The 23,886-nt window shown below is 35.8% G+C and overlaps 1 protein-coding gene across 1 annotated transcript in view; it reads right to left on the reverse strand.

Moving 5' to 3' along the window:
• Nucleotides 1-5,512: 5,512 nt before the first annotated feature.
• Nucleotides 5,513-23,886, reverse strand: part of LOC127206624 (alpha-amylase 1) — a 38,196-nt gene continuing 19,822 nt past the window's right edge. Inside the window, exons 2-11 of the mRNA XM_051165957.1 lie at nucleotides 13,622-13,823; nucleotides 13,351-13,497; nucleotides 12,398-12,595; nucleotides 11,491-11,721; nucleotides 10,655-10,788; nucleotides 9,879-10,001; nucleotides 9,686-9,785; nucleotides 7,100-7,218; nucleotides 6,881-7,006; nucleotides 5,513-5,734 (exon numbers count right to left, since the gene is read on the reverse strand). Coding sequence (XP_051021914.1) covers nucleotides 5,545-5,734; nucleotides 6,881-7,006; nucleotides 7,100-7,218; nucleotides 9,686-9,785; nucleotides 9,879-10,001; nucleotides 10,655-10,788; nucleotides 11,491-11,721; nucleotides 12,398-12,595; nucleotides 13,351-13,497; nucleotides 13,622-13,823 — 1,570 coding nt within the window. The 3' untranslated portion in view covers nucleotides 5,513-5,544. The remainder of the gene's footprint in view (nucleotides 5,735-6,880; nucleotides 7,007-7,099; nucleotides 7,219-9,685; nucleotides 9,786-9,878; nucleotides 10,002-10,654; nucleotides 10,789-11,490; nucleotides 11,722-12,397; nucleotides 12,596-13,350; nucleotides 13,498-13,621; nucleotides 13,824-23,886) is intronic.

A 23,886-nucleotide genomic window follows, 5' to 3' on the forward strand; every position in this document is an offset into this window, starting at 1 on the left:
CATAAGCTTGTATATGCTGTGTATTCATTTTCATTAAATTCTAAAAAGTCTTTCATTTCTTCTTTTATTATTACTTCTTTCCAATTACATCTCAATTGTTCCCCCCTTACTTGTCTCTTCTTGTTCCTCTCCCACCCTCTTTCACCCTATTCCCCTCCCCTAGGTCAGAAGCCTACCTCCTCCTCCACCATATGGTCACAGCCTATCAAATCTCATCTTAGTAGCCTGCCTATTCTTTCTCTGACTGCCACCAGGCCTCCCCACCATGGGAAAGTAGTCAAATATGGAGGGCATCAGAATTCATGTCAGTGTCAGTCCCCGTTCTCCAGACAACTGTGGATAATATCTTGTCCATTGGCTGGATCTGAGTAGGGGTTCAATGTTTACTGCATATATTGTCCTCGATTGGTGCAGTAGGTTTAGCAGAGCCCCCTGGGTCCAGATCTGCCTGTCATTATGTTCTTCTTGTAGGTTTCTAGGACCCTTTGGATCCTTCCTTTTTCCTATTCGCCCATGCTTCTCTCACATAGAGTCCCAATAGGAGGTCCTTGTATCTATCCCAATCTCCTGGTAAGTGGAGACTTTCATAGGACATCCTTTTTGGGCTAGTGTTTCATTATAAGTGAGTATATACCATGCGAGTCTTTCTGAGTCTGGGTTAACTCATTCAGTATGATCATTTCTAGTTCCATCCGTTTTCCCAGGAATTTCAGGATTTCTTTGTTTTTAATAGGTGAATAGTACTCCATGGAGTAAATGTTTCTTTATCCATTCTTCAACTGAGGGACATTTAGGTTGTTTCCAGGTTCTGACTGTTGCGAAGAATGCTGCTATGACCATGGTTGAGCATATGGAGCATCCTCTGGATATATTCCCAGGAGTGGAATAGCGGGGTCTTGAGGTATCCCTATTCCCAATTTCTGAGGAAGCACCAAATTGATTTCCAAAGTGGTTGTACAAATTAGCACTCCCACCAGCAATGAAGAAATGTTCCCTTTTCTCCACATTTTGGTCTTGACCCAGTTTTCATTCAATTGAGAGGTGTTCCGTTCCTATGAGTTCGTAATATTTCTGTTAGATCTGTTGTAGCTGATATTCAGCTTCAATATATGGTTGTTATAGAGGATACAGGGGACTTGCTTTACTTCAAGTATGTGATCAGTTTTGCAGAAAGTTCCATATGGTGCACAGTAAAAGGTATATTCTTTTGTGTTTGGTAAGATGTTGTATAAAGATCAATAGATCCATTTGGTTTATAACATATGTTAGCTCCAGTATTTCCCTGTATAGTTTTTGTCTGAATGACTTGTTCATTTATGAGAGTATGGTATTAAAGCCTTTGACCAGTGTGTGATGGTCAGTATGTGATGTAAGCTGTAGTATTGTTTCTTTTATAAACTCATGTACTCTTGTGTTTGGTACATAGTTGTTAAGAATTGATTTTTCTCTTAATGAGTATGTTGTGCTCCTCCTTATCTGTTTAATTTTGGTTTGAAATGTATTTTTTAAGATATTAAAATGGCAACACCAGCTTGCTTCTTAAGGATCATTTGCTTAGATTGTCTTTTTCCAACCCTTTTCCTTGAGGTAAAGTTTATCCTTGATTTTAAGGCTTGTATCTCAGATGCAGCAGAAGGATGTATCCTATTCTCACATCCGCTCCCTTAGTTAGATTTTTAAAATGGGAAATTGAGACATTTGACTTTGAGACATAATAATTACCATTGATTATAGATTGCTATTATTTTGTTGGTGGTGGTAATATTGGTGGTGGTGGTGGTATGTGTATATGTGTGTCTCTGTATATCTTCTTTTCAATTTGCTAGTGTAAGATTATTTTCTGTATTTTTATGTATGTAGTTAAGCTCCTTAGGTTGGAGTTTTCCTTCTGGTACCCTATGTAGAGCTAGATAGATATTGTTTAAATTTCACTTTACCATGAGATATCTTATTTTTCCATTTAAGTTGATTCAAAGTTGTGTATATTAGACTGGACTGGATACTGTGGTCTCTTTGAGTCTGCAAGATATCTGTCCAGGACTTTCTGGATTTTAGAATCTCCATGGAAAAATCATGTGTATTTCTAATTGGTCTGCCACTGGAATACAGAAGCAGTACAATATTCTATAATTATCAAACCCACCTCCCTTTATTGTCCTGTAAATGAATCTGAGACTTTTTTAAGCATTAAGAAACATCTCTAGCCCATGTTTTTAAAAACACTTGTACATAGATATGTCTCAGCCAGGCTAAGAGTTAATCCCATGTAGTGGGATTAGCATTATAAATTGCCTGCTCATTCAGCAGTTTAAATTATTCATATCCTGATTGTATCCCTCTCCCTCATGCCTTCCCGATCCCCCTCCCTACCTCAACCCCTCTCCCTTCCTTCCCTAGTCCTTAGAAAGGGGAGCCCTGCTCCCCTAACATCTGACTTCTACCTATCAAGCATTCTCTGTAATACTTTTCATATTACTAAAACTATCATTAATACATTGGTTTTTTTTCCTTAAATTTTATCTTTTATGTATTTAAACTCATTTATATCCATTCTTATTTAACTTATTTGGAAGAAAAGATGTGAAGTAGGCAAGTGGCATATGCTTAAATAGCAAAATAGGAACCATTACAATGTAGAAGGCTGAAAAATTAACTCTAGGATATCAATGTACTACCCACTTACTAATTTATAATACTTTAAACTTGAAATGGAATAAACACCGAAAAATAATCAATAAACTAGAAGAATATTTTAAGAATACATTATAAAATAGTGAAAACATAAGAGTCCTGGGTACTAATTAAAAGAGAAAAATAGAAATTTGATACAAAATGAACAGGCCTTTTCAACAGGAAGCTGTGGAAAAGATGTATAGTTTAGCTACTCTTAAAATGTTTATTTTTCAATCCAAAAGGCAAAAATTAAGGACATACAGTTCAGCATCAATTTTATGTTAAAGTATGGAAATTTTTCTACCTACACTATAATGAAAAAAAGAATAAAAAATGCTATGTTTTTAAAAGAAATTTTTTGTACATTATTGCTCAAAATATACTGAAAATTCTACTTATATTTATTTGTCCTGCAGAATGAATCACTTATGCATACAGAGAAACTTGTGCACATGTTTATTAGAACCTTTCTTATACAGCAAATCTCTAGTTACAATTGGCCTTGGTATTTAAAAAACATGGCTAAATAGGAGAATAAATGTCTCCTATGTGATCTCAATCCCATTGACAGTAGAATATTGCCTGATCAAACTCTTTAAAAAACTCAATTTCTGACCTCACATATAGTCATCTGTGAGAAGGACAATGACAATAAATGTTTATGTATATGTCTATTTGGTCTTTAACTATCACTTGTGTTAATATTTTAAGTAGCATAACCTTAAAGATATTTGAATTTGGTTTGCAAGTATTTTATTGAGTATTTTTGTGTCAATGTTCATAAGAGAGATGGGTCTGAAATTCCCTTTCTGTTTTGAGTTTTTGTGATGCTTAGGTATCAGGATGACTGTGGCTTCATAGAATGAGTTTGCCAATGTTCCTTCTGTTTCTGTTTTGTGGAACAGTTTGAGGAGTGTTGGTGTTAGCTCTTCTTTGAATTCTGCACTAAAACCGTCCATCTCTGGACTTTTTTTTTTATTAGGAGACTTTCAATGACTGCTTCTATTTCCTTAGAGGTTACAGGACTATTTAAAAAGTTCGCCTAGTCTTGACTTAGCTTTTGGTAAGTGGTAAGCTCTATGTAAGAATTTGTCCATTTCATTTAGGTTGTCCAATTTTGTGGAGAACAGGTTGTATAATAAGACCTAGTGATTCTTTGAGTTTCCTCAGTGCCTTCTTATCTCCATCTTTTCATTTCTGATTTTATTAGTTTGGATACTGTCTCTCTGCCTTTTAGTTAGTTTGGCTAAGAGTTTGTCTTGTTGATTTTCTCAAAAAAACAGTTCTTGTTTGCATTGGATATACTGTTCTCTTTGTTTCTATTTTACTGATTTCAAACCTGAGTTTGATTATCTCTTGTCATCTATTCCTCTTCGGTGTGTCTACTTCTTTTTGTTCTAGAGCTTTCAGATGTCTTATTAAGTCACTGGTGTGAGACCTCTTCAATTTCTCTATGAAGGCACTTAGTGTTATGAACTTTCCTCTTAGCCCAGACTCAGAAAGACACACTTGGTATGTACTCACTTATAAATGGATATTAGCTGTATAATACAGGATAACCATACCACAATCTACAGACCAAAAGAAGCCAAGGAAAGCCTAAGGGAAGAACAGGAAATCCAAAAGAAACCCTATGTAGATATAGGCAGGGAACAGAGTGGGACATGGGGTTGGTAGAATAATGGGACTGAAGATAAGGTGATAAAAGAGAAGAGGAGAGCTGCTGAGGAGACCTGGGAGATAGAACAGAAATCCAGAGGAGGGGGCATCGCTGGGATAGGAGAAGCTCCTGGGTGTCTACGGGATGACCCTAGCTGAGACTCCAAGCAACTGTTGTTAAGGAGAATAAAGTTAGTACCTCCTTTAACCAGGTGGAGGTAGGGGATACCAACCCACACATAAAACCTTCCACTAAAAAGGTGTCTTAAGCCAGGTGTGGTGGCGCATGCCTTTAATCCCAGCACTCGGGAGGCAGAGGCAGGCGGATCACTGTGAGTTCGAGGCCAGCCAGGTCTACAAAGTGAGTCCAGGACAGCCAAGGCTACACAGAGAAACCCTGTCTCAAAAAAAAATAAAACATAAAATAAATAAAAAATAAAATAAAATAAAAAGGTGTCTTGTGTACAAGAAGTGTAGGGGTAAAGATGGAACAGAAATTGAGAGACTGGCAGACCAGTGAGTGGACCAGCTTGAGACCCAACCCTTGGGAAAGGACTGACCATAGTCACTATTAATGATAACTCTCCTAAGCTTGCAGAAAGGAGTCTAGCATAACTCTTCTGAGAGACTTTTTATGGCAACTGATGGAGACAGATACATAGACATAAGGCTAAGCAATGGGCCAAGCTCAGGGAGTGCTGTGGAAGATTGGAAGGAAGGATAAACTGAACCAGAGGGGTCAAAGACAGCACAAGAAATCCTAGACAGTACTCTACCCTGGGCTCACAGCAGCTCACAGAGACTGAACCAACAACCAAAGAGCTTACAAGGAACCCCTAGGAAGAAAATTGTTAAGGAGAAGAAGAAAGATTGTGCTGAAAGATGAGAGGGAATAATAGAATATACAGGAGTAAATATAACCAAGTATGATCAAAGTAATGAGAAACTATGATACTATAAAATAAATTGCACATTTGATAAAACAATTCATTTGTCTGGAAGTCTTCATAAATCTGAGAATTTCCTTTGACAAATAATCTAAAGATAAGCTTCTAAAAGATGTCCTCATAATTATATATGATTTTAGTTTTTACTTTTCCAGAGTTATAACTGATAGATTTTGCTAAATGAGAAAGAAGTATAAAAATTAAATTATGCAAAAGAAAATAAACACAAATGATTGATGCTCTCAACATGTATTTATTTTAAATTTTATATTTTTGACTCAGCATGAATTGCAATAAATGGGTCTTCAGCAGAGTTACTAATAGAAAAGTGAGCATTGCCATCACTGCCAACATACACTTTTATTCCAGTGCAATTGCCATCAATTTTATCTCCAGAAATGACATCACAGTATGTGCCAGCCGGAAGACCAGTCTGTAACGTTATTGACAAAGGCCTGAAAGAGTAGAAAGTTAATTCTAAATTCCAATTCAACATATAAATGCAAAAGAGCAAACTATCTCCAAAATAAATAATTGCCTAAACTTTGTGCTGTAAAGTACAAAAGTTATACTTTAGTAGACAAAGTCCAAGTAAATATCAGAAAAGCACATTGTAAGTTGAAAACTTGGTCACACAACAAGTGCTGGCAGAGTTTGGGGAGGTTGAGTGATGTGGACTGGTTGGATGAATTCTGTCACTGAAGACAGCTTTGAGAGTAAGAAGACTTGCACCTTTTCTAGCCTGCTCTTCCTGTATTGTGTTTGTGGTTCAAAAGGTGAGTCAGTAACTTCCTGCTCCTGACCTCATACCTTGGCTTCATGCAGCCTAATTGTAAGTCCAAATAATTATTTTCTCTATAAGTTGTTGTGGTCATGGTGATTAATCACAACACACACACACACACACACACACACACACAATGACCTAAAAGATCAAAAGAAAACATTCAAATAAATTTTCAATTACTTGCAAAGAAATTGGATTGAGATCTCTTAGTATAGTTGCACATGTGAGGAAATAACTAAAGGAGAAGTTGCATGTGTAACAAGTGAAAGGCCAATCACTGGATATTGTAGAACCAAATGACAACTGTCTCTTAAGGAAAACCATTATCCATGGCCAAGTTTACAAATGTGTTGAAAAGATTTATCACACAGAAGCAGAGAATTATAATACAGGCAGAAAATTTAAAGTTTTATGTCAAAAAATAAAACAAAAGAAAATAAAACCAAAAACAGATAATAGTTGAGATACAGAGTTAGAGAATGGAAGAAAGTAATTTGAAATCTACATTACTCATATTTTCTAAATGTTTATGTGTTTTGTACAGGTGTCACATGAATGTATAAATGAAAATATACGCAGATGGCAGTGTAAGAATACATCTAAAGAAACAGAAACAACAAAACTCTGCCTATAAAAAAAACCGAGAAAGTAGAAAAACAAATTAAGAGCAAGAATCTTTATTTTCAGGTTTTCAAGTCACTGTACTTTCTTAAATGCAATAATGAAAAGATTTTCAGCTACAAATGAGCAGGAAACATAAATAAGAATCTAAGAGTGTAACTATTCAATCCTACTTTAATTGATATCCACTCACCAGTCATCATTGTTGAAGACAATGAATCCTCTGTTTCCTCTGCCAAAAGCTACTTGGTTGCTGTCATTATCCCACCAGTTAGCAAAAGGCTGACCATTGACTACGTTTCTGAAGGCCACCATGTTCCTAAGAGCACAATGTCATGTGAAATGTCAACAATTTAAAATGAAAGGTGAAACAACTTTCTTATGAGACAAAGTTTACAGAGGAAAGTCTCACCTTATTTGACGCCACCGATGTTCACAGATCCAGTCATTACCACATGTGGTGTCTGGGTTAATGGTCACTTCTTTGGTTGCTCCATTGTTATTTGGTGGTCCAACCCAATCATTGATATCCTTAATTAAGAGGGAAATCTCAGATTTTTAACATGAATGTTCCATTTCCGTTGCACTAAACTCAAAGAGTCATGCTACTTCAGTCTGTCTAGTATCTACTTACTCTCAAATTCCTTCAATAATTATATAAACCATTACTGAGTGCTTACTATTTGAGTCTATATACCATAGTTTTCTAGAGTCATAGTTCTGAGTCATATCCATTTTTGATCACTTGGTACCTTTCTATGCAACATTTTCTTCACATATCCTTTATCGCTTTTGTGTAACTAAAATAGTAAAAGCTTTAGCATCAGAAAGACTAGGATTAAAGAGGAGGTTTCAGTGGCATGGGCATTCAGAAGACACCTAGAGGCCCACACAAACATTGCATGGTCCACTCACAGCAGAAGCCACTATGATATGCAAGTATGTGGTGGAAAAATGGGAAGAAAGAAATACAGAATGATTGAGCACTATGAAGAGAGGTGGAAGTAGAGATGTGAACATGATGAGTAATAGCCTGTTGTGAGTAGCCTGCCTGGCCACCTGAGGACATGGTGAAATCCTAGCCCATTCTGCCACTGAGGACCATGTGTGGATCCATGGTCATGAGGTACAGGGATATTTGTCAATGGCCATAGCTCATCTTTTCATCAAAGGCCCTGGGGACATCCTGGTGTGGACTATGACTTGGGACCAGGTATATGTCCAGAGCTGGCTCCACCTGTCACTAGCTGCAGCACTTGGAAGAGCAGTCCATGCACCACACCCAGGTAGCACAGTAGAGCTGAAGCTGGTCCCAGGACTAAATGGTGGGTACAGGTGAACTCGTTTTGAGAGCATGATCATAGGAGACCTAGCTCTGCCCCTTATCTGCCCTATAGTGCAGTGGGTGAGGTGAGGAAGAGATGATCAGCCCCTAGCAAGCTGAGGGAATAGAGCAGGAAAGCTGGCTCTTCCCCTTGTTGGCTGTGGCATTGAATGTGTTAGCCAGTGCAGTGCTAGAGATCTTAGCAATGTAGGTTCAGGAGAAATAGTGGGCTGACAAAATGAGCCACTTCTTAGGTCCAATTCCAGAGCTATTAGTGGCCCCATGCCAACGTCCACCCCAACCATAAAGTGCTGGAGCATGTGATGAGAATGGTACTGCAGATCAAATGCTGCAGGATTTCCATGACACAAGGCAACAACAGGATATCTTAGAGAAGGGCCAACTAGCATCCATTAATAGTGTAAAAGAAGCCAGGGGCCTCAAACCAGACAGTGACTCATTACAACGAACATTTGCAAGTAAAGATGTGTGGACAAAAAAGTTATACTGTGTGACACACTGTGACACCCTGAAGCTTCAGCAATCAGGTTTTGTTTGTTTCTTTTTTATTATTCTTTTTTAAATTTTTCTTTTAGTGTTGAGATGGCAAGGGGGTAGATATCAAGGGACAGGGAGATTAGTGAAATTGAGGTGCATGATGTGAAATTCCCCAAGAAACAATATATAGTTTTTAAAAAGCAGGTTCCAGTACCAATGACATTTCAAAGCTGATTCAATAGACAGGAATTTTCTATGCCTGAGTTTTATTATTTATAAAACAGAAATATTGTCTGTTTGGTACAAAAATATTAATGTCTGTGAAATTCTTCAACAAATATAATTTATTTCCAAATTTATATCAGTTTGTTTATACCACATTTTAAATAAATGTTCTATTAAATATATCCTGATAGTCTGTTTTCCAAAATTTTAATATCCATTTCATAATAGTCAGAAGACTTATACATCTTTCTGAAACAAATGTTCTGGCCATTTCTAGAGAAGCAGTGTTTCTCACCTAAACCCAGAGCTGGACAGTTTGATGATTAGAGATATGCTGTCTCCACCTGCTGTGTTCTTGTGATACAAATGATTCACAAAGCATGTTTAAAATTGCAAGGTGCCAGGGACCCAAATGCCTCTCCTACAAGAGCTTTACCCTGTAAGTCCTCTTCATGACTTTTAGCTGCTCTCTGAAATTGTTCAGATTAAGATATTACAAAATATTTTTGTAATGTTTGCTAATCTTGAATAAGTCTTCCAATTTATGACTCATTTTAACATAGTTTTTTCATGTATTCTCTTTTTCCAGTTAGTGCCAGTTAAAATTTTTGATTTCTTTTCTAAAAATCTAAAAGTACTAGCAAATATTTATCATGTGCATACTTTAAACAAAAGCGGTTTACCTTCTTTACAGATGTTACTATGTACAATACCCACATCAAATTAACAAGGTGAGTACTATTAGACTCCTATGTGTTACTTTTTGTACCTTGTTCTCTAATTTTTAATTATTTTTTCCATAGTGATAAAGAGGAGAATACTTCTAGAATATACTTACATTTCTAAAAATATAGTAAATAAACATTTGATGGCATGTACTTTATGCAGTAATTTCATGTGTAACTAAAACAGGAATGTTTCCTTTTTCTTAAAAAATATATTCAGACTTACTTTTCCATTCTGAAAATATCTTGGCCAACGATAACTTGACATTACTCGTGTGAATCCATAAGGATGAGCCAACATAAATCCAACAGCCATTTTGTACAGTCTGAAAATTAACAAATAATATTACAATAGAAAAATAGAAAGTTTACCATCACTAAAGGGCGTGTAACAAAGTGGTGAAAATGGTTTTATATACCTAGCATCCCAGAATGTCAGGATGGATGCTCCTCCAGCCCCATGCCCTCTCTGATTATCGTGGTTGTCCACAAACACAAGGGCTCTGTCAGAAGGCAGGAAACTCCAACCCTCTCCCCAGTTCCTAGATTTAAAAAAATATGCATATATTATACCTTGACAATATGTTTAGAGTATTAAAATTTTGTATCTCTTTCTTCAATCCATTTCTATTTAACTAATGATTCTCTAACTAAATGATATTCCACAGGAAATTTTTCTTATAGATGATTCTATAGATGGTAAGATTATTTGCTTTCATGCACATTGCTCATGTAAGCTTGTGGTACAGATGGACTCAAGAAGTGTATTCATTATTTATATATATTATATACAATGTAAAACAAATAAGGACTGCATGCTGAACTGTATATTATGAAATATATATATACATATATATGCTAGTAGATCCACAATGTAGTTTTATTTGTGCATAGTAGGATTTTTAAGCAATATTTTATCATTAGCAGACTGTAATTTCCAAAATCTAGTGGAATCATATAACAGACAGAAAATAATCTCTAGGTTATGTTTTCTGTTACTAAAATGCCTCCTTTTTATTGACATTTAAAATGATAATTATTAATTCCAGTCCGTTTTTACGGTTTAGAGAACAATGAACCTTCTTGATAGCAAACTCTGTCATGAATATTTAATAAATAAGAATGTTCTAATATGATCATGTATTTGGATAAGATGACAACAGATCTGTGACTGACAAAATGACCAAGTATTTACTTTAAGTAGGCCATCTTCTCTCCATTCCATTTGCGCATAACACTGCCCAATTTTGCCCCATATTTGAATTCTGTCACACGTCCATTTCCAATATATTCATTACTTGTCACTGCCTCACCACCCAGATCAATTACCTAATAGAAGACACACAAAGAAAAGCATTTGAATAAAATGATATTAAAATGTTTAGCATAAAAATAATATTCTATATATTCCCTAAAGTTTGATGTCCAAAATGGTTTTCTTTATTTCTTTATAAAGTATATGCATCAGTATTGAAAGAAACTTAACCACAATGTCACTCCTTGTTCAATAAAAAATGCTAAAATAATTCAACTTAAAATTTAATTGAAAATTTAATATTCATACTAACAGCAAACTTACCTTCCCAGAATTTCAGCACTTAAAAATTCATTTAATTCTCCAAAAATAAACACAAACATTACTAAGCCTCTTTACATGTAAAATGTCCACATAAATATTATAAATTTATCCATAATTTATATGCCTAATAATATTTAAGACAAGGTTTAAACTTAGATAAATAGGCTTGAGACAACAATTAAGATTATCTGTCTTGTACAGTGGTCTCTGAGTATACACTACATGGCACAATAATGTCACATGATAAACAAATTCTCTACACTCCCTTAGGCCCTTATCCTGGGAAAGAATTAAGTCTCCAATATTCAAAAAAGGAAATTAAAAAACCAGCACATTTTATGAGGTACTCAGATATTAACCTATTGAAATTATGTTTAATAAAAATCTTCCACCAATCTCCTGGTCAACAATATGAAAATATTATATACGTGTACATATATGTGTTAGTTTACCTCTTGATAAATGAAAGGTCTGCTTCCTTGAGAGAACCACTTTGTATTTAGGTTATGTAGTTTATCCAAAATTGCCTTAATGTCTCCAGGCCACATGTGCTTAGCAGCATCAAGTCGGAACCCTGCTACACCGATGTCGATGAGATGGTTCATATAGTCAGCTATCTTGGTACGAACATAATCTTTCTCAAGTGCAAGATCCAGAAGGCCAGACAGACGACAATCTCTGACCTGTTGAGACAAACAAAAGAACCAAACTATGATTGATTTATAAATGTAATCCCCTCAACTATTCACTTATTCATTGATTGGTCTGCAGAAGGCTTCATAAAGCCTTTATATGACACACTGGGAATGTTCACATTCTCCTGTGAATACCCTCAGAATAATTTGCAGTTCAAAGACTACACGAGTAGGAAATAAAGTAGATAAGATTATTAGTTGATAAGGAAACACTTTCCATCCTTTCTCTTTTCCTTTCTCTTTCCTTTCACTTATTTGGTACAGGAATAAAAACCCAGGAATTCTAATATTTTTAGCTCCCACATGGAGCCATCAAATGAATAGGGGAGGGTTGTTTATTTAATTAATTTATTCAGATTGCATCTCAATTGTTATCCTATCCCTTGTATCCTCCTTTTCCTCCCTCTCTCAGGCTTTCACCATATTCCCCTGCCCTATACCTGAGACCAAGGGGGACCTCCTCTCCCACTAAATGGTCATAGGCTATCAAGTCTCATTTTGGTAGCCTATGTATTCTTTCTCTGAGTGCCACCAGGCATCTAGGAGAGGGTTTTTGGTAGTTGTGTTTTCTATGGAATCTAAACCATATGTCAAATGGTTTTCAAAAGTTCTGTGGCATAACAAAGTCCAGATTTTTCTTTTTAATTCTGATCATTTCCCTCACCTGAGCAGCATCATTGTAGCTCTCAATGCCTCCACTTCTACTTCTACATTTTCCATCGTTAAAGTCCCAACCAGAGTATGGCACCCCAGGAAAGTCCCTGTGCTGTGGGTTGAAATAACTTCCACATGTACTGCTTGTTCCTGCTGCAGCTCCTTCTCCACACATGTGGTTAATGACAGCATCCACATAAATACGGACCTGAGGAGAAAAGTATGTACTTCAGTGCAACTTAGAGACCTAAAATTTAAGTAGTAAAACTTCATAGTATGCTAACATAACTATGACATATATTGCAATTTGGTAGATTCATTTTTGACAAAAAGCCAGGTGTAAACAAAAATATGAAATGAAGATCAACAACACCCCTAGTATGTGGTTGAGGATTTATTCAAATGATAAGTGGAAAAACAGAAACCATCTTCATTAAAAAAAAAAGAAAGAAAGAAAAGTGCCATTTAAGACACACACTGGAAGTAGGTTTGTTTTTTCAACCGGACTCTGTTGATTTTGAAAGAAGTTAACTGAGTCTTTACTTAGTCCCTGAAGAAGAAAATGTAGGTACTTGTCTTTATTAAAAGAAGAAATAGCTATTTACCATGACAAATAATGGAGTAAAGTACAGGAATTGTGTGTGCACCAAGAAATCACACACAATGACAGTAAGTATAGCATCTAAAATGTCTAATTCCTACCACAAAGGGGTTAGTAGAAAATGAGAGTGCTTATAAAAATTAAATTTCAAAGTTTTGTTTTATAAGTATTTTTCTTCAGATGGTTCATATGAAAGAGGTTTTCAAAGTTGACCATAAAGCAGTAGTTAATTTTCAGTTATAGCTAAAATGTGAAGAAAGCAATTAAAAGGTTTGAAGCTTTTTGGTCAAGGAAAATAAGAAACAAAAGGCAGAAATTGGTTTTGCATTTAATGACTACAAAGGAAATGCGACTTTACTTACACCAACATTGTTGCACCTATTCACCATGTCCTTGAATTCTTCTTCATTTCCAGACCTTGAGCATATTTTGTAGCTAATTGGTTGGTATCTTTCCCACCACGGTCTTGAAGGGCTGTTGACTACAATGTTTTCGTTGGGTGGAGACACCTACAATTGACACAGTTTAAGTTTCTCAGATTATCGTTTACTTTACCGAAATTAATCTGTCAAAATCTGTCAATGTCCCTGAAGTTTCACATGGTAAACTATGAATATAATTAAGAAGTCTTACCTGTACTCCTCCAAATCCTTTAGGAGCTAAGTATCTCTCACATTCCTTAGCAATATCCACCCAGCGCCACTCAAACAGGTGGACAATAGCAGTTTGACCATACTTTGTATGTGGGTCATATTGAGCCCAGCAGAACCCAATGAGTGAAAGCAGCAGGAAGACCTTCATTTCGTTATGATATTTTCTTTCTATTATTTTATTTCTGCAAAAAAAGATATATTGATATAAATGCTAACATGAATCAATATTACTGTACTAGCTTTTTATAAACTATAAGGAACTATTAATAATAATGTCAATAAATGAAGAACCTTCAAATTTTCACTCGAGAACACTATCTAAGTGTCCTTTGATTTCTAAGATATCTTAATGTTTTTGTCTCTGAAGACTATTAGCCCTTTTCAGACATCTGGATGTGTGTGTGTGTGTGTGTGTGTGTGTGTGTGTGTGTGTGTGTGTGTGTGTGTGTGCACGCATGCGTTTGTGTGTGTATGCATGCATGTGTATGTATGTTTGAGTGTGTTTTATATGTGTGTTTGTAGATTATCTGACTTATATTTGCAGTTATGACATCATTTATTCAGGAGAATTACAACTGAAGCCTTGTATAGTTTTGGAGCCTTGTAGAGTTTTAATATCTTTCTAAAGTTTTCATCCCAAATGTAAACAGCAAAATCAATTAATCTCTATTTTCTTCTCCTAGACAATTTTGTGACTCATTAAGTACTATGCTAAAATCAAACAATTTTTGTTGAAAAGATCTTGGAATATATAAAATGTTTAACATAATAAAAGTGAACATTATATTTAGTTTTTTGTTGTTGTTGTTTCAAACATTCACTCCACATGAGAGTGCTTGTTTCTCTTTTCATGAGAGAGAGTGTATTATTAAGAAACTGTTCATGCCCTTCAATTCACATGGCCACATATACAACTAAGAATTAATAGAATGGATACCAGATGCAGTCAGTTAAATGTGAAAAGACACGATGTTTCACTTAAAGGCATCCTGAACTGTGCTTGTGAATGTAAACTTTTATAGTGAGAACACATTCTTCTCTCAAGCAATATATCCTAATTATTGGTTCCTTTCCCTCCACTCCACCAAGTGGATTCCCACTTCCCCCTTTTTGTCTCCCCATTCTACTCCCTTTTTGTCACTTATCAGAGAATTACAGACTACTAAGAGATAACAATCAAAATTACAAAATATTCAATAAGATAAAGCAAAAGCTATGATACCGAAAATGGACTTGACACCCCAGTAGGAGAAAGAGTACCAAGAACAGGCACAAGAGTCAGATGCCCACTTGTTCTCCCAGTCAGGGGTCCCATTACAAATAATAAGCCAATAGCTATAATATATGCAGAGGACTTAGTGCAGAGCCTTTAAAGCCCTGTGCCTGCAGTTCCAGTCTCTCTGAGCACATATAAATCATGCTCAGTTGATCAGAGAGCCTTGATTTCCTGGTGTCCACCATCACCTCTGGCTCTGGCAATTTTTCTGCCTCCTTTTCTGAAGGATTCCCTGAGCTCTGATGAGAGGGATTTGGTAAAACGTTCTAGTTTATATTCTCTCCATATAATGAATGCATCTGCATCTGTTCCTATCTGTTTCAAGAAAAAGCCTCTCTGATAATGACTGGATAAGGCACTAGCTATGAGCATATCAGGGTATTATTAGAAAGCAATATGTTGTTAGTTTTATCATTGAACCCTGGGCTATTTGGTCTCTGGGTCTTTTTTTACCAAAGTGGCATCAGGTATGAGTTCCTTCTCATGCAGTGGACCTTGGGTCAAATAAAACACTGGTTAGCTACTTTTTTTTAATTTTTAATTTTTTTATTAATTTATTCTTGTTACATCTCAATGGTTATCCCATCCCTTGTATCCTTCCATTCTTCCCTTCCCCCCCCCCATTTTTCCATTATTCCCCTCCCCTATGACTGTTCCTGAGGGGGATTACCTCCCCCTGTATATGCTCATAGGGTATCAAGTATCTTCTTGGCAACCTGCTGTCCTTCCTCTGAGTGCCACCAGGTCTCCCCCTCCAGGGGACATGGTCAAATGTGAGGCACCAGAGTACGTGAGAAAGTCATATCCCACTCTCCACTCAACTGTGGAGAATGTTCTGACCATTGGCTAGATCTGGGTATGGGTTTAAAGTTTACCGCCTGTATTGTCCTTGGCTGGTGCCTTAGTTTGAGCGGGACCCCTGGACCCAAATCTGCCTATCATAATGTTCTACATGTAGGTTTCTAGGACCCTCTGGATCCTTCTACGTTGCTATTCTCCCATGCTTCTCTCATCTAGAGTCCCAATAGGATGTCCTCCCCTCTGTCCCAGTTTCCTGGTAAGTGGGACATGCCCCGTGGGCTAGTATGCAGATATAAGTGAGTATATACCATTTGAGTTCTTATTTAACTTCTATGGAAGAAAAGATGTGATAACAGACAAGTGTCATATGCTTATATAGCAAAAATAATAAAAGTTTTACAGAGTAAATGGTTAAAACGTAATTTTAGGATATCTATAGTACTACTGTAATTATGAATTTATAATATTTTTAACTTGCACCAAGGTAAACATTAAAAAATAATCGATAGACTAGAAGAATATTGTAAGAATATATTATAAAAATAGTGAAAACATAATAGTTATGGGTACTAATTAAAAGGATAAATAGAAAGACATTTGATACAAAATGAGCAAGGTTTTCAATAGGAAATAGTGGTCAGAAGATGTACAGCTTAGCTAACATTAAAATGTTTATTTGTCAGTCACAAAGGTAGGAATTAAAGACACACATAAATTTTCTGCCAGAGTATGGAAATTGTTCAACTATACATTATAATGAAAAAAAGAGAGAAATGCAAATTTGCTATGTTATTTTAGGAAATTTTTGTGCATTATAGTTCAAAATACACTGAAATTTCTATGTATATTTATCTGTCCTGCAAATGACTCATCTATACATACAGAGAACATGTGCACCCATGTTTATTAGAACCTTTCTTATAACAGCCAAGTCTGTAGGAACAATTTTCCTTGGTATAAAAAAAAAAAAAAAAAAAAAAAAAAAAGGCTAACTAGAAGAATAAATGTCTCCGGTGTGATCTCAATCCCAATGACAGTAGAATACTGTCCTGTTCATATTCTTTAGGAAACTCAGTTTCTGACCTCACTTGTAAACAGCTATGAGGATGGAACACTTATGTATACATCTATTTGGTCTTTACTTATTACTTTTGTTACTTGTGTTAGTACATTAAATAGCATAATCTTTTCCATATGAAGTTGAGAATTGAACTTTCAATGTCTTTAAAAAATTGTGTAGGTATTTTGATAGGGATTGCATTGAATCTGTAAATTGCTATTGGTAAGATGGCCATTTTTACTATGTTAATTCTCCTGATCCACTAGCAAGGAAGATCATTCCATCTTCTCAGGTCATCTTCAATCTCTTTCTTCAGAGTTTTGAATTTTTTTTTCAAACAAGTCCTTCACTAGCTTTGTTAAAGTAACTCCTAAATATTTTATATTGCTTGTGGCTAATGTGAAGGGTGTAGTTTTCCTAATTTTTTCCTCTGCGTGATTGTCATTTGTATATAGGAAGGCCACTGACTTTTTTTAGTTAATTTTGTATCCAGTCAATTTGCTGAAGGTCTTTATCAGCTGTAGTAGTTCAAGGTCCTTAGACATCAGGGAAATGCATATCAAAACAACTCTGGGGTTCCATCTTACACCCATCAGAATGACTAAGATAAAAAACTCAAGTGATACCACATGCTGGCGAGGATGTGGAGAGAGAGGAACACTCTTTCATTGCTGGTGGGAATGCAAACTAGTACAGCCACTTTGGAAATCCTTCTGGCGCTATCTCAGAAAACTGGAATAAGGCTTCTTCGAGACCCAGCTATTCCACTACTTGGAATATACCCAGAAGACATTCTAGCACACAAGAATATTCGCTCAACCATGTTCATAGCAGCCTTATTCATAATAGCCAGAACCTGGGATCTAAGTGTCCCTCAGTAGAAGAATGGATTAAAAAAAAAAAAAAACTGTGGTACATTTACACTATAGAATACTACTCAGCTATTAAAAACAAGGAATTCCTGAAATTTATGGACAAATCGATTGAACTAGAAGTGATCATAATGAGTGAGTTCACCCAGAAGCAGAAAGAGTCAAATAGTATATACTCACTCATATCTGGACCCTAGCCCAAGGGACATGTCCCATGAAAGTTTTCACTTACCAGGAAAGTGGGACAGAGGGAAAAACTTCCTACTGGGACTCTAGGTGAGAGAAGCATGGGAGAATGGGGGAATAGAAGGATCCAGAGGGTCTTAGAAACCTACAAGAAGAACATTATAATGGGCCGATCTGGGCACAAGGGTCCTGCTCAAACTATGGCACCAGCCAAGGACAATATGTGCAGTAAATTTTAAACCCCTACCCAGATCTAGCCAATGGACAGGACATTCTCCACAGTTGAGTGGAGAGTGGGGTCTGACTTTCACAGGAACTCTGGTGCCCCATATTTGACCACGTCCCCTGGATGGGGAGGCCTGGTGGCACTCAGAGGAAGGATAGTAGGATACCATGAAGAGACTTGATACCCTATGATGGTATATGGGGGGGAGGCCCCCCTCAGTCACAGTCACAGTGGAGGTGTTTAAAGGGAAAATGGGAGGGAGGGAGGAATGGGAGGATACAAGGGATGGGATAACAATTAAGATGTAATATGAATAAATTAATAAAATACATTTAAAAATAGCATAACCTTAAAGAAATCTGAAAAAGTCAGAGACATATGATTGACTGTATTTTTAAAATTAATTTATTCAGATTACAACTCAATTGTTATCCCATCACTTATATCCTTCCATTCTTCCCTTCCTCCCGCTTCACCCTATTCTCTTCCCCTAGGTTTATGACCAAGGGGGACCTCCTCCCACACCATATGGTCATAGGCTATCAAGTCTCATCTTGGTAGCCTGCCTATTCTTTATTTGATTGCCATCAGGCCTCCCTACAAAGAGGTGGTGGTCAAATATGTGGCACCAGAGTTCATGTCTAAACCCCTACTCTGATCTAGACAATGAGCAGGACATTCTCCACAGTTATGTGGAGAACACAGACTGACTTAAACATGATTATACTTTTTTAAAAGTCTTATAATGCATGTAAGTCTGTGTATAAATACACATATAGCATTTAAATGAAAATTTCCATTTGGGATAGCTTTATATTTTTTACTTTCATTGTCAATATTATTTTACATAAATAGAATTATAAAAACAATTTTTTATTTCAGCCATTTGAAAATATTCTGGGTACATCTGGCTTCTGTTGTATTTCATAAAGATTATATGTAAAATATTTTCCACAGAACTATCACTATTTACAAAATATTTAGCTATTTTAAAATATTTTGTGTTTATGGCTAGATGTTTTTACAAGTATGTATAAAATGCATGAATTTTTTAAAGTGTGTTTCTTGGAGATGGAAAGGTAACTCAGAGGTTTTGAGTGCTTACTGCTTTTGCAGAGGAGCCCGGTTCAATTCCCAGCATTGACATGGCAGCTCACATTCCCCTGTTACTCCAATTTTAGGGGATGCAGTGCCATTATCTGACTTTCCTTGGCTCCTGCACATACATGGTGTACATACATACACTCAGGATGATACACATACATAAAATACAGCTTTTGAAGATTCAGCATACATACAGTATGATATATTTATCAGAAAATGTAAGGAATAAAGAAATATTCACCTATGTTTGAGTTGCTAGAACTTTCTTTTGGGTAATTTCTTTTAACATTTTTTAAACTTAAAAGAAGAATATAAAAGTTATCATTGATACTAAAACTTCCATTAAACCACTTCCATATGACCTATTTTTTCTTTTTTTACCATCAAGGCTACATTTTGTAGAATCTTTTTTAAATATTTATGAAGAAAAGGCTTTGTCCAGCCCTATGGTCCATTCTGTTGTATAGAATAGTAATATTCAGGCTATGCTTTGCCTGAGCAATTTGATCTTACCCATGAGGTACTACATTTTGAGTGTAAATGTCAAAGTAGAATGCCCTGTTTATATAAGTAAACACCCACTAGTCATCATATTATGAGCCACAACTGGTAAATAATTTAAGTGACAATAGAATGTTCCACCCATGGATATTTTAAATAATAAAAGAACTATCAGAAACACGATCTGCTCCATTACAACAGGTCTATCTCCCATAATGAAATACTATTGCCAGTGGCACTCCAAGGCAGTGACACAACTGCCTACCTGTAACTCTGTTATTTGTCAGAGAATTACTCAGGTGGGTCAACAAAAGAATTTCCAGTCATCTTCAAATTTCAGTTCAAGTATGATTTCTTTTTCAGATGCTGCATTGTCCACCTCAGGATGACACCTCAAAATGATACTCAAATGCCCTGCCATGTGGGCCAATGCATAATCACTCTGTGTCTTGTCAGTGCTGCAAAAGGTTTCTTACTCATTTGTTCACTTAAACCATCAACCTTCTACTTGTAAATTATGACATAGAGATAACGTCAATACATCCTATTACACTACTGACATACTTTGTCAATAAAAATTGTAGTAGTTACTGGGACTCCACTGAGATTCAAAAAATAAAATCATCACTGTGGAATATTGGAAGTGATATAATTTTTTTCAAACAAAGTAATCTATTTCATGATACAAACAAATCCCTATGAAGTTTGTGATCAGAGACTAAAACTTGAGTTTGCTAACCCAATGTCTGCTTTTTTACTGTACTGTAACATTGCATCCTTCAATGTCGTACATGACCACAGGGCTAGAAAGAAGTATAACTCGAACCAAGTGCTCATGCCAAACAAGTGTAGAAGTCATATCACTTACAAAAGGAAAAGGGTTACTCTCATCAGGAACTGGCTAGTAAAGAAAATAGTCAAGGCATCCTAAAGAAGAGAAGCATACAGTAGATCTTGCATCTAGCATCGTGTTCATGAAAAATCCTGTACCTGTCTTGATTAACACTGACATCAGTTCAATGATATAACAGGTTTTTTATTTAATGGTGCTATATATTTATATGTAAATTGTTGAGAGAGAAGTTTTAATTTAATTTTATAACTTATGTGACTGATATTTTTATGTTTTCCTTAATTACTTTGTGAGATAATATGGATACTCCGATACACGCATATGTATAGATATTTTCATGTCCAGCTAAAAAGATTACTGAGAACTAAAAAACTAAAAAAAAAAAAAAAAAAAAAAAAAAAAAAAAAAAAAAGATTACTGAGTATCACTTAATTCCATTAAACGCAGTAGTCAATGTCTTCCACTAACATAAAGCAAACATGTCTATGGATTTCAACAAACCATAATGCAGCCATAATATGAAATACAAACTCAGCTGCACTGGCAAAATAACATGAAGACATGTACATGAAATTCATACTAATGCAAACTAGCATACCCTTCAAAGACTACATACCATGTGCTGCCTTCCAGTACAGTTGGAATCTTCTGATTTGGTTTGAAAGTGGCTGCTTTATCCTGAGAAGCACAATTTATTATCATCTAGGAAAAACATTGTAGTTATTTTTGGCCATTGATTTGGATTCCACTTGCATAAAACTTTCACCGGTAATCTCTGTAATGCACCATGTAGAAAGAACAATGTTGTGTTTCCTCTAGTCACAGAGTCCTTGTGCTTCTAATGTCAGAGTCACAAGGTAGATTGTAGAGAACAGGCTGTGCTCTGGATCTGAACTGTTCAGTGCTCAACAGAATAGCAGCGTTTCAGTTGTGTGCTACTCTGAGATCTCTACTTCCTGAAACAGTAGTTTTTCATGAGTTATTCCACTATGAGCACAATGGCCAAAGCAGAACAGCCCTATACCATGTTTAAAGATGTAGTCAGCCGCCATCTACCTACCAGCACATCAAAAAACGGACTGATTATTTATTTATAATGATTAAAAATTCTATTTGTGTTTATTCAAAATCGTATCAGGACCATTGAACAAACACATGAGCTGATCAATATGACTTCCCTCCATAAGATTATAAAAGAAGTAGTGATACTAGATAATGGTAGCATAGCATTCAAATCCATCGCTCAGTCACTTCTCAGGGGATTTTCTTGAGGAATGCACCAGCAAAATAACCTCTGGTTTTTTTCCAGATTAAAGCTCAAGCATGGTTTCTCTTGTCAATGGTATATGGTCAAGTTCGGAAGGACACACTAAGTATTCACTAAAAACTGCCTGTCATGTGTAACTGTACTTGATTGCTTTGTGTCTTAGCATCTTCATAGCTGAATTTATGTCTTATTTTAATGACAATCATCAACTTTTGGTTGCAGCAGCTTTTCTCTACATGTGATCTCAGTACCAGCTTCTGTGGTCCGTGGCTTTATTCAAACACTTTCTTAGCTGCTCTATAACACTTATGTTATACACATATGATATGGGTTATATATGTATTATGTAATGTATAAAGTAAAATCACTGTTACTGACTTTAGCAATTAAAAATGTAATAAAACAGAACTTGTGATTGCTTTAGTACATGTTGTCAAGCAACTCACGTGTACAGGGAATTGAAAGATGCTGTGGCTGAGACAGGAAAACTTTTATGTAAACTTATCACAAGAGTTAATCAACTCAATATATATCTGTGTGTGTGTTGTGTGTGTGTGTTATAGAATTTATTTACACTGCAGTGCAAGATTATCCTACTTACAGTAGGATACGTGTTTTCTTGGATGGGAGGCAGCACACCACTGACATCAAAAGTTGCAACTTATGAGATACGGGGAAGCACACACTGTCTTTCCTGGCTACACAGAAAAGAGTCTCATTCTTGAGGAAAACTACCTAGCAAAAAAATATACAAAGCGACAAAAAAGTAAGAAAATATAAATATCAGATTTAACATAATATCAGTGTAAATTAGATTCTAAAGTTATACTATACAATGCACAAGTTATATCAACAAACAACAAATGAGGTAATGAATATTTTCTAATATATAGCTAGGATGCCTAAAATTCTCATTCCTGAATGCAATCTCAGATTTCCAAAACAGGCTTAATATACTACCACCATTTGAATGACCACCATTATGTCCCAATCACATAAAATAACATTCAGAACAGAATACCCTCAAAATAGGACCTCCCACAGGCAGAAACCCAAGAAAACCCAAGAAAACACAACAAAAGAAGCACATTATTGTTGTTGGTTATTGTTGTTTTTGTTGTTGTTGTTGTTGTTTTTTTTTCTCTCAAAAACTGGAAAGAAACCAGAACAGAAATACCAGCATGGAATTTGGGGGTAGTACGTTTATGTACGGTCAGCAATATAAATTTAAAAATAGAAAATCATATTCACATAGTGCAGGAGCCTTATTTTACATATGAAGGTATACATGAGAATTTATGGGAGGCCAAATTTAAAGACATAAACCGATTAACATGTTAGTCAATTTCACAGTAAACCAGGAAGCAGAGCAGAAATTAAAAAAAAAAAAAAAAAAAAAAAAAAAAAAAAAAAAAAAAAAAAAAAAAAACCACTTTCAATTTAGTAAGAAAAGTAACAAGTTTAAAGTTGGGGATTATAAATTGTGGCTGAAGAAATTAGCACCATGAGGGAAAAACAAAATGAAGAAGAAGAAGAGGAGGAGGAGGAAGAAGAAGAAGAGGGGGAGGAGGAGGGAAAGAAAGAAAGAAAGAAAGAACGAAAGAAAGAAATTCACTTTGAAGCAATAGTAAAAGTGCCATGAGAGTATCTCAGGAACTGATCAGATCATATCTATTGCAAGTTAAACCATGAAAAGGTACAGAATCATTGGAAAGATGCTGATTTTTAAGTATGATCTTTCCATATTTCAAGTATGACACAGCTACACATTTGCACATTTAGCTATCCTGCTTCTCAGTGGCTACTGGAGCAATGATTGAAGAGGACACAGACACTGCTCCAGGTCTTAGTAGACATTCATGTTATCCACATGAGAGTGGTGTTTTTAGGTGTAGAGAGGGAGGCTTGTAGAGTCACATAAGCTCCTGCCAGACATTTATAAGATATGGGAGTCAGGTGGACAAAAATTCACAGTTAGCTTTTCAAAGTATGATTCATGAAACAGTAAAAATGAAGCTAACACTAAAACATTACATAAGAGGTATAGATATTACAGGTGGAATATCTATGGGGGAAAGCCATGGGCCATGAACAGAGGC

Source organism: Acomys russatus, chromosome 23 (assembly GCF_903995435.1).
Source record: "Acomys russatus chromosome 23, mAcoRus1.1, whole genome shotgun sequence".
NCBI classification, from domain to species: Eukaryota; Metazoa; Chordata; class Mammalia; order Rodentia; family Muridae; genus Acomys; species Acomys russatus.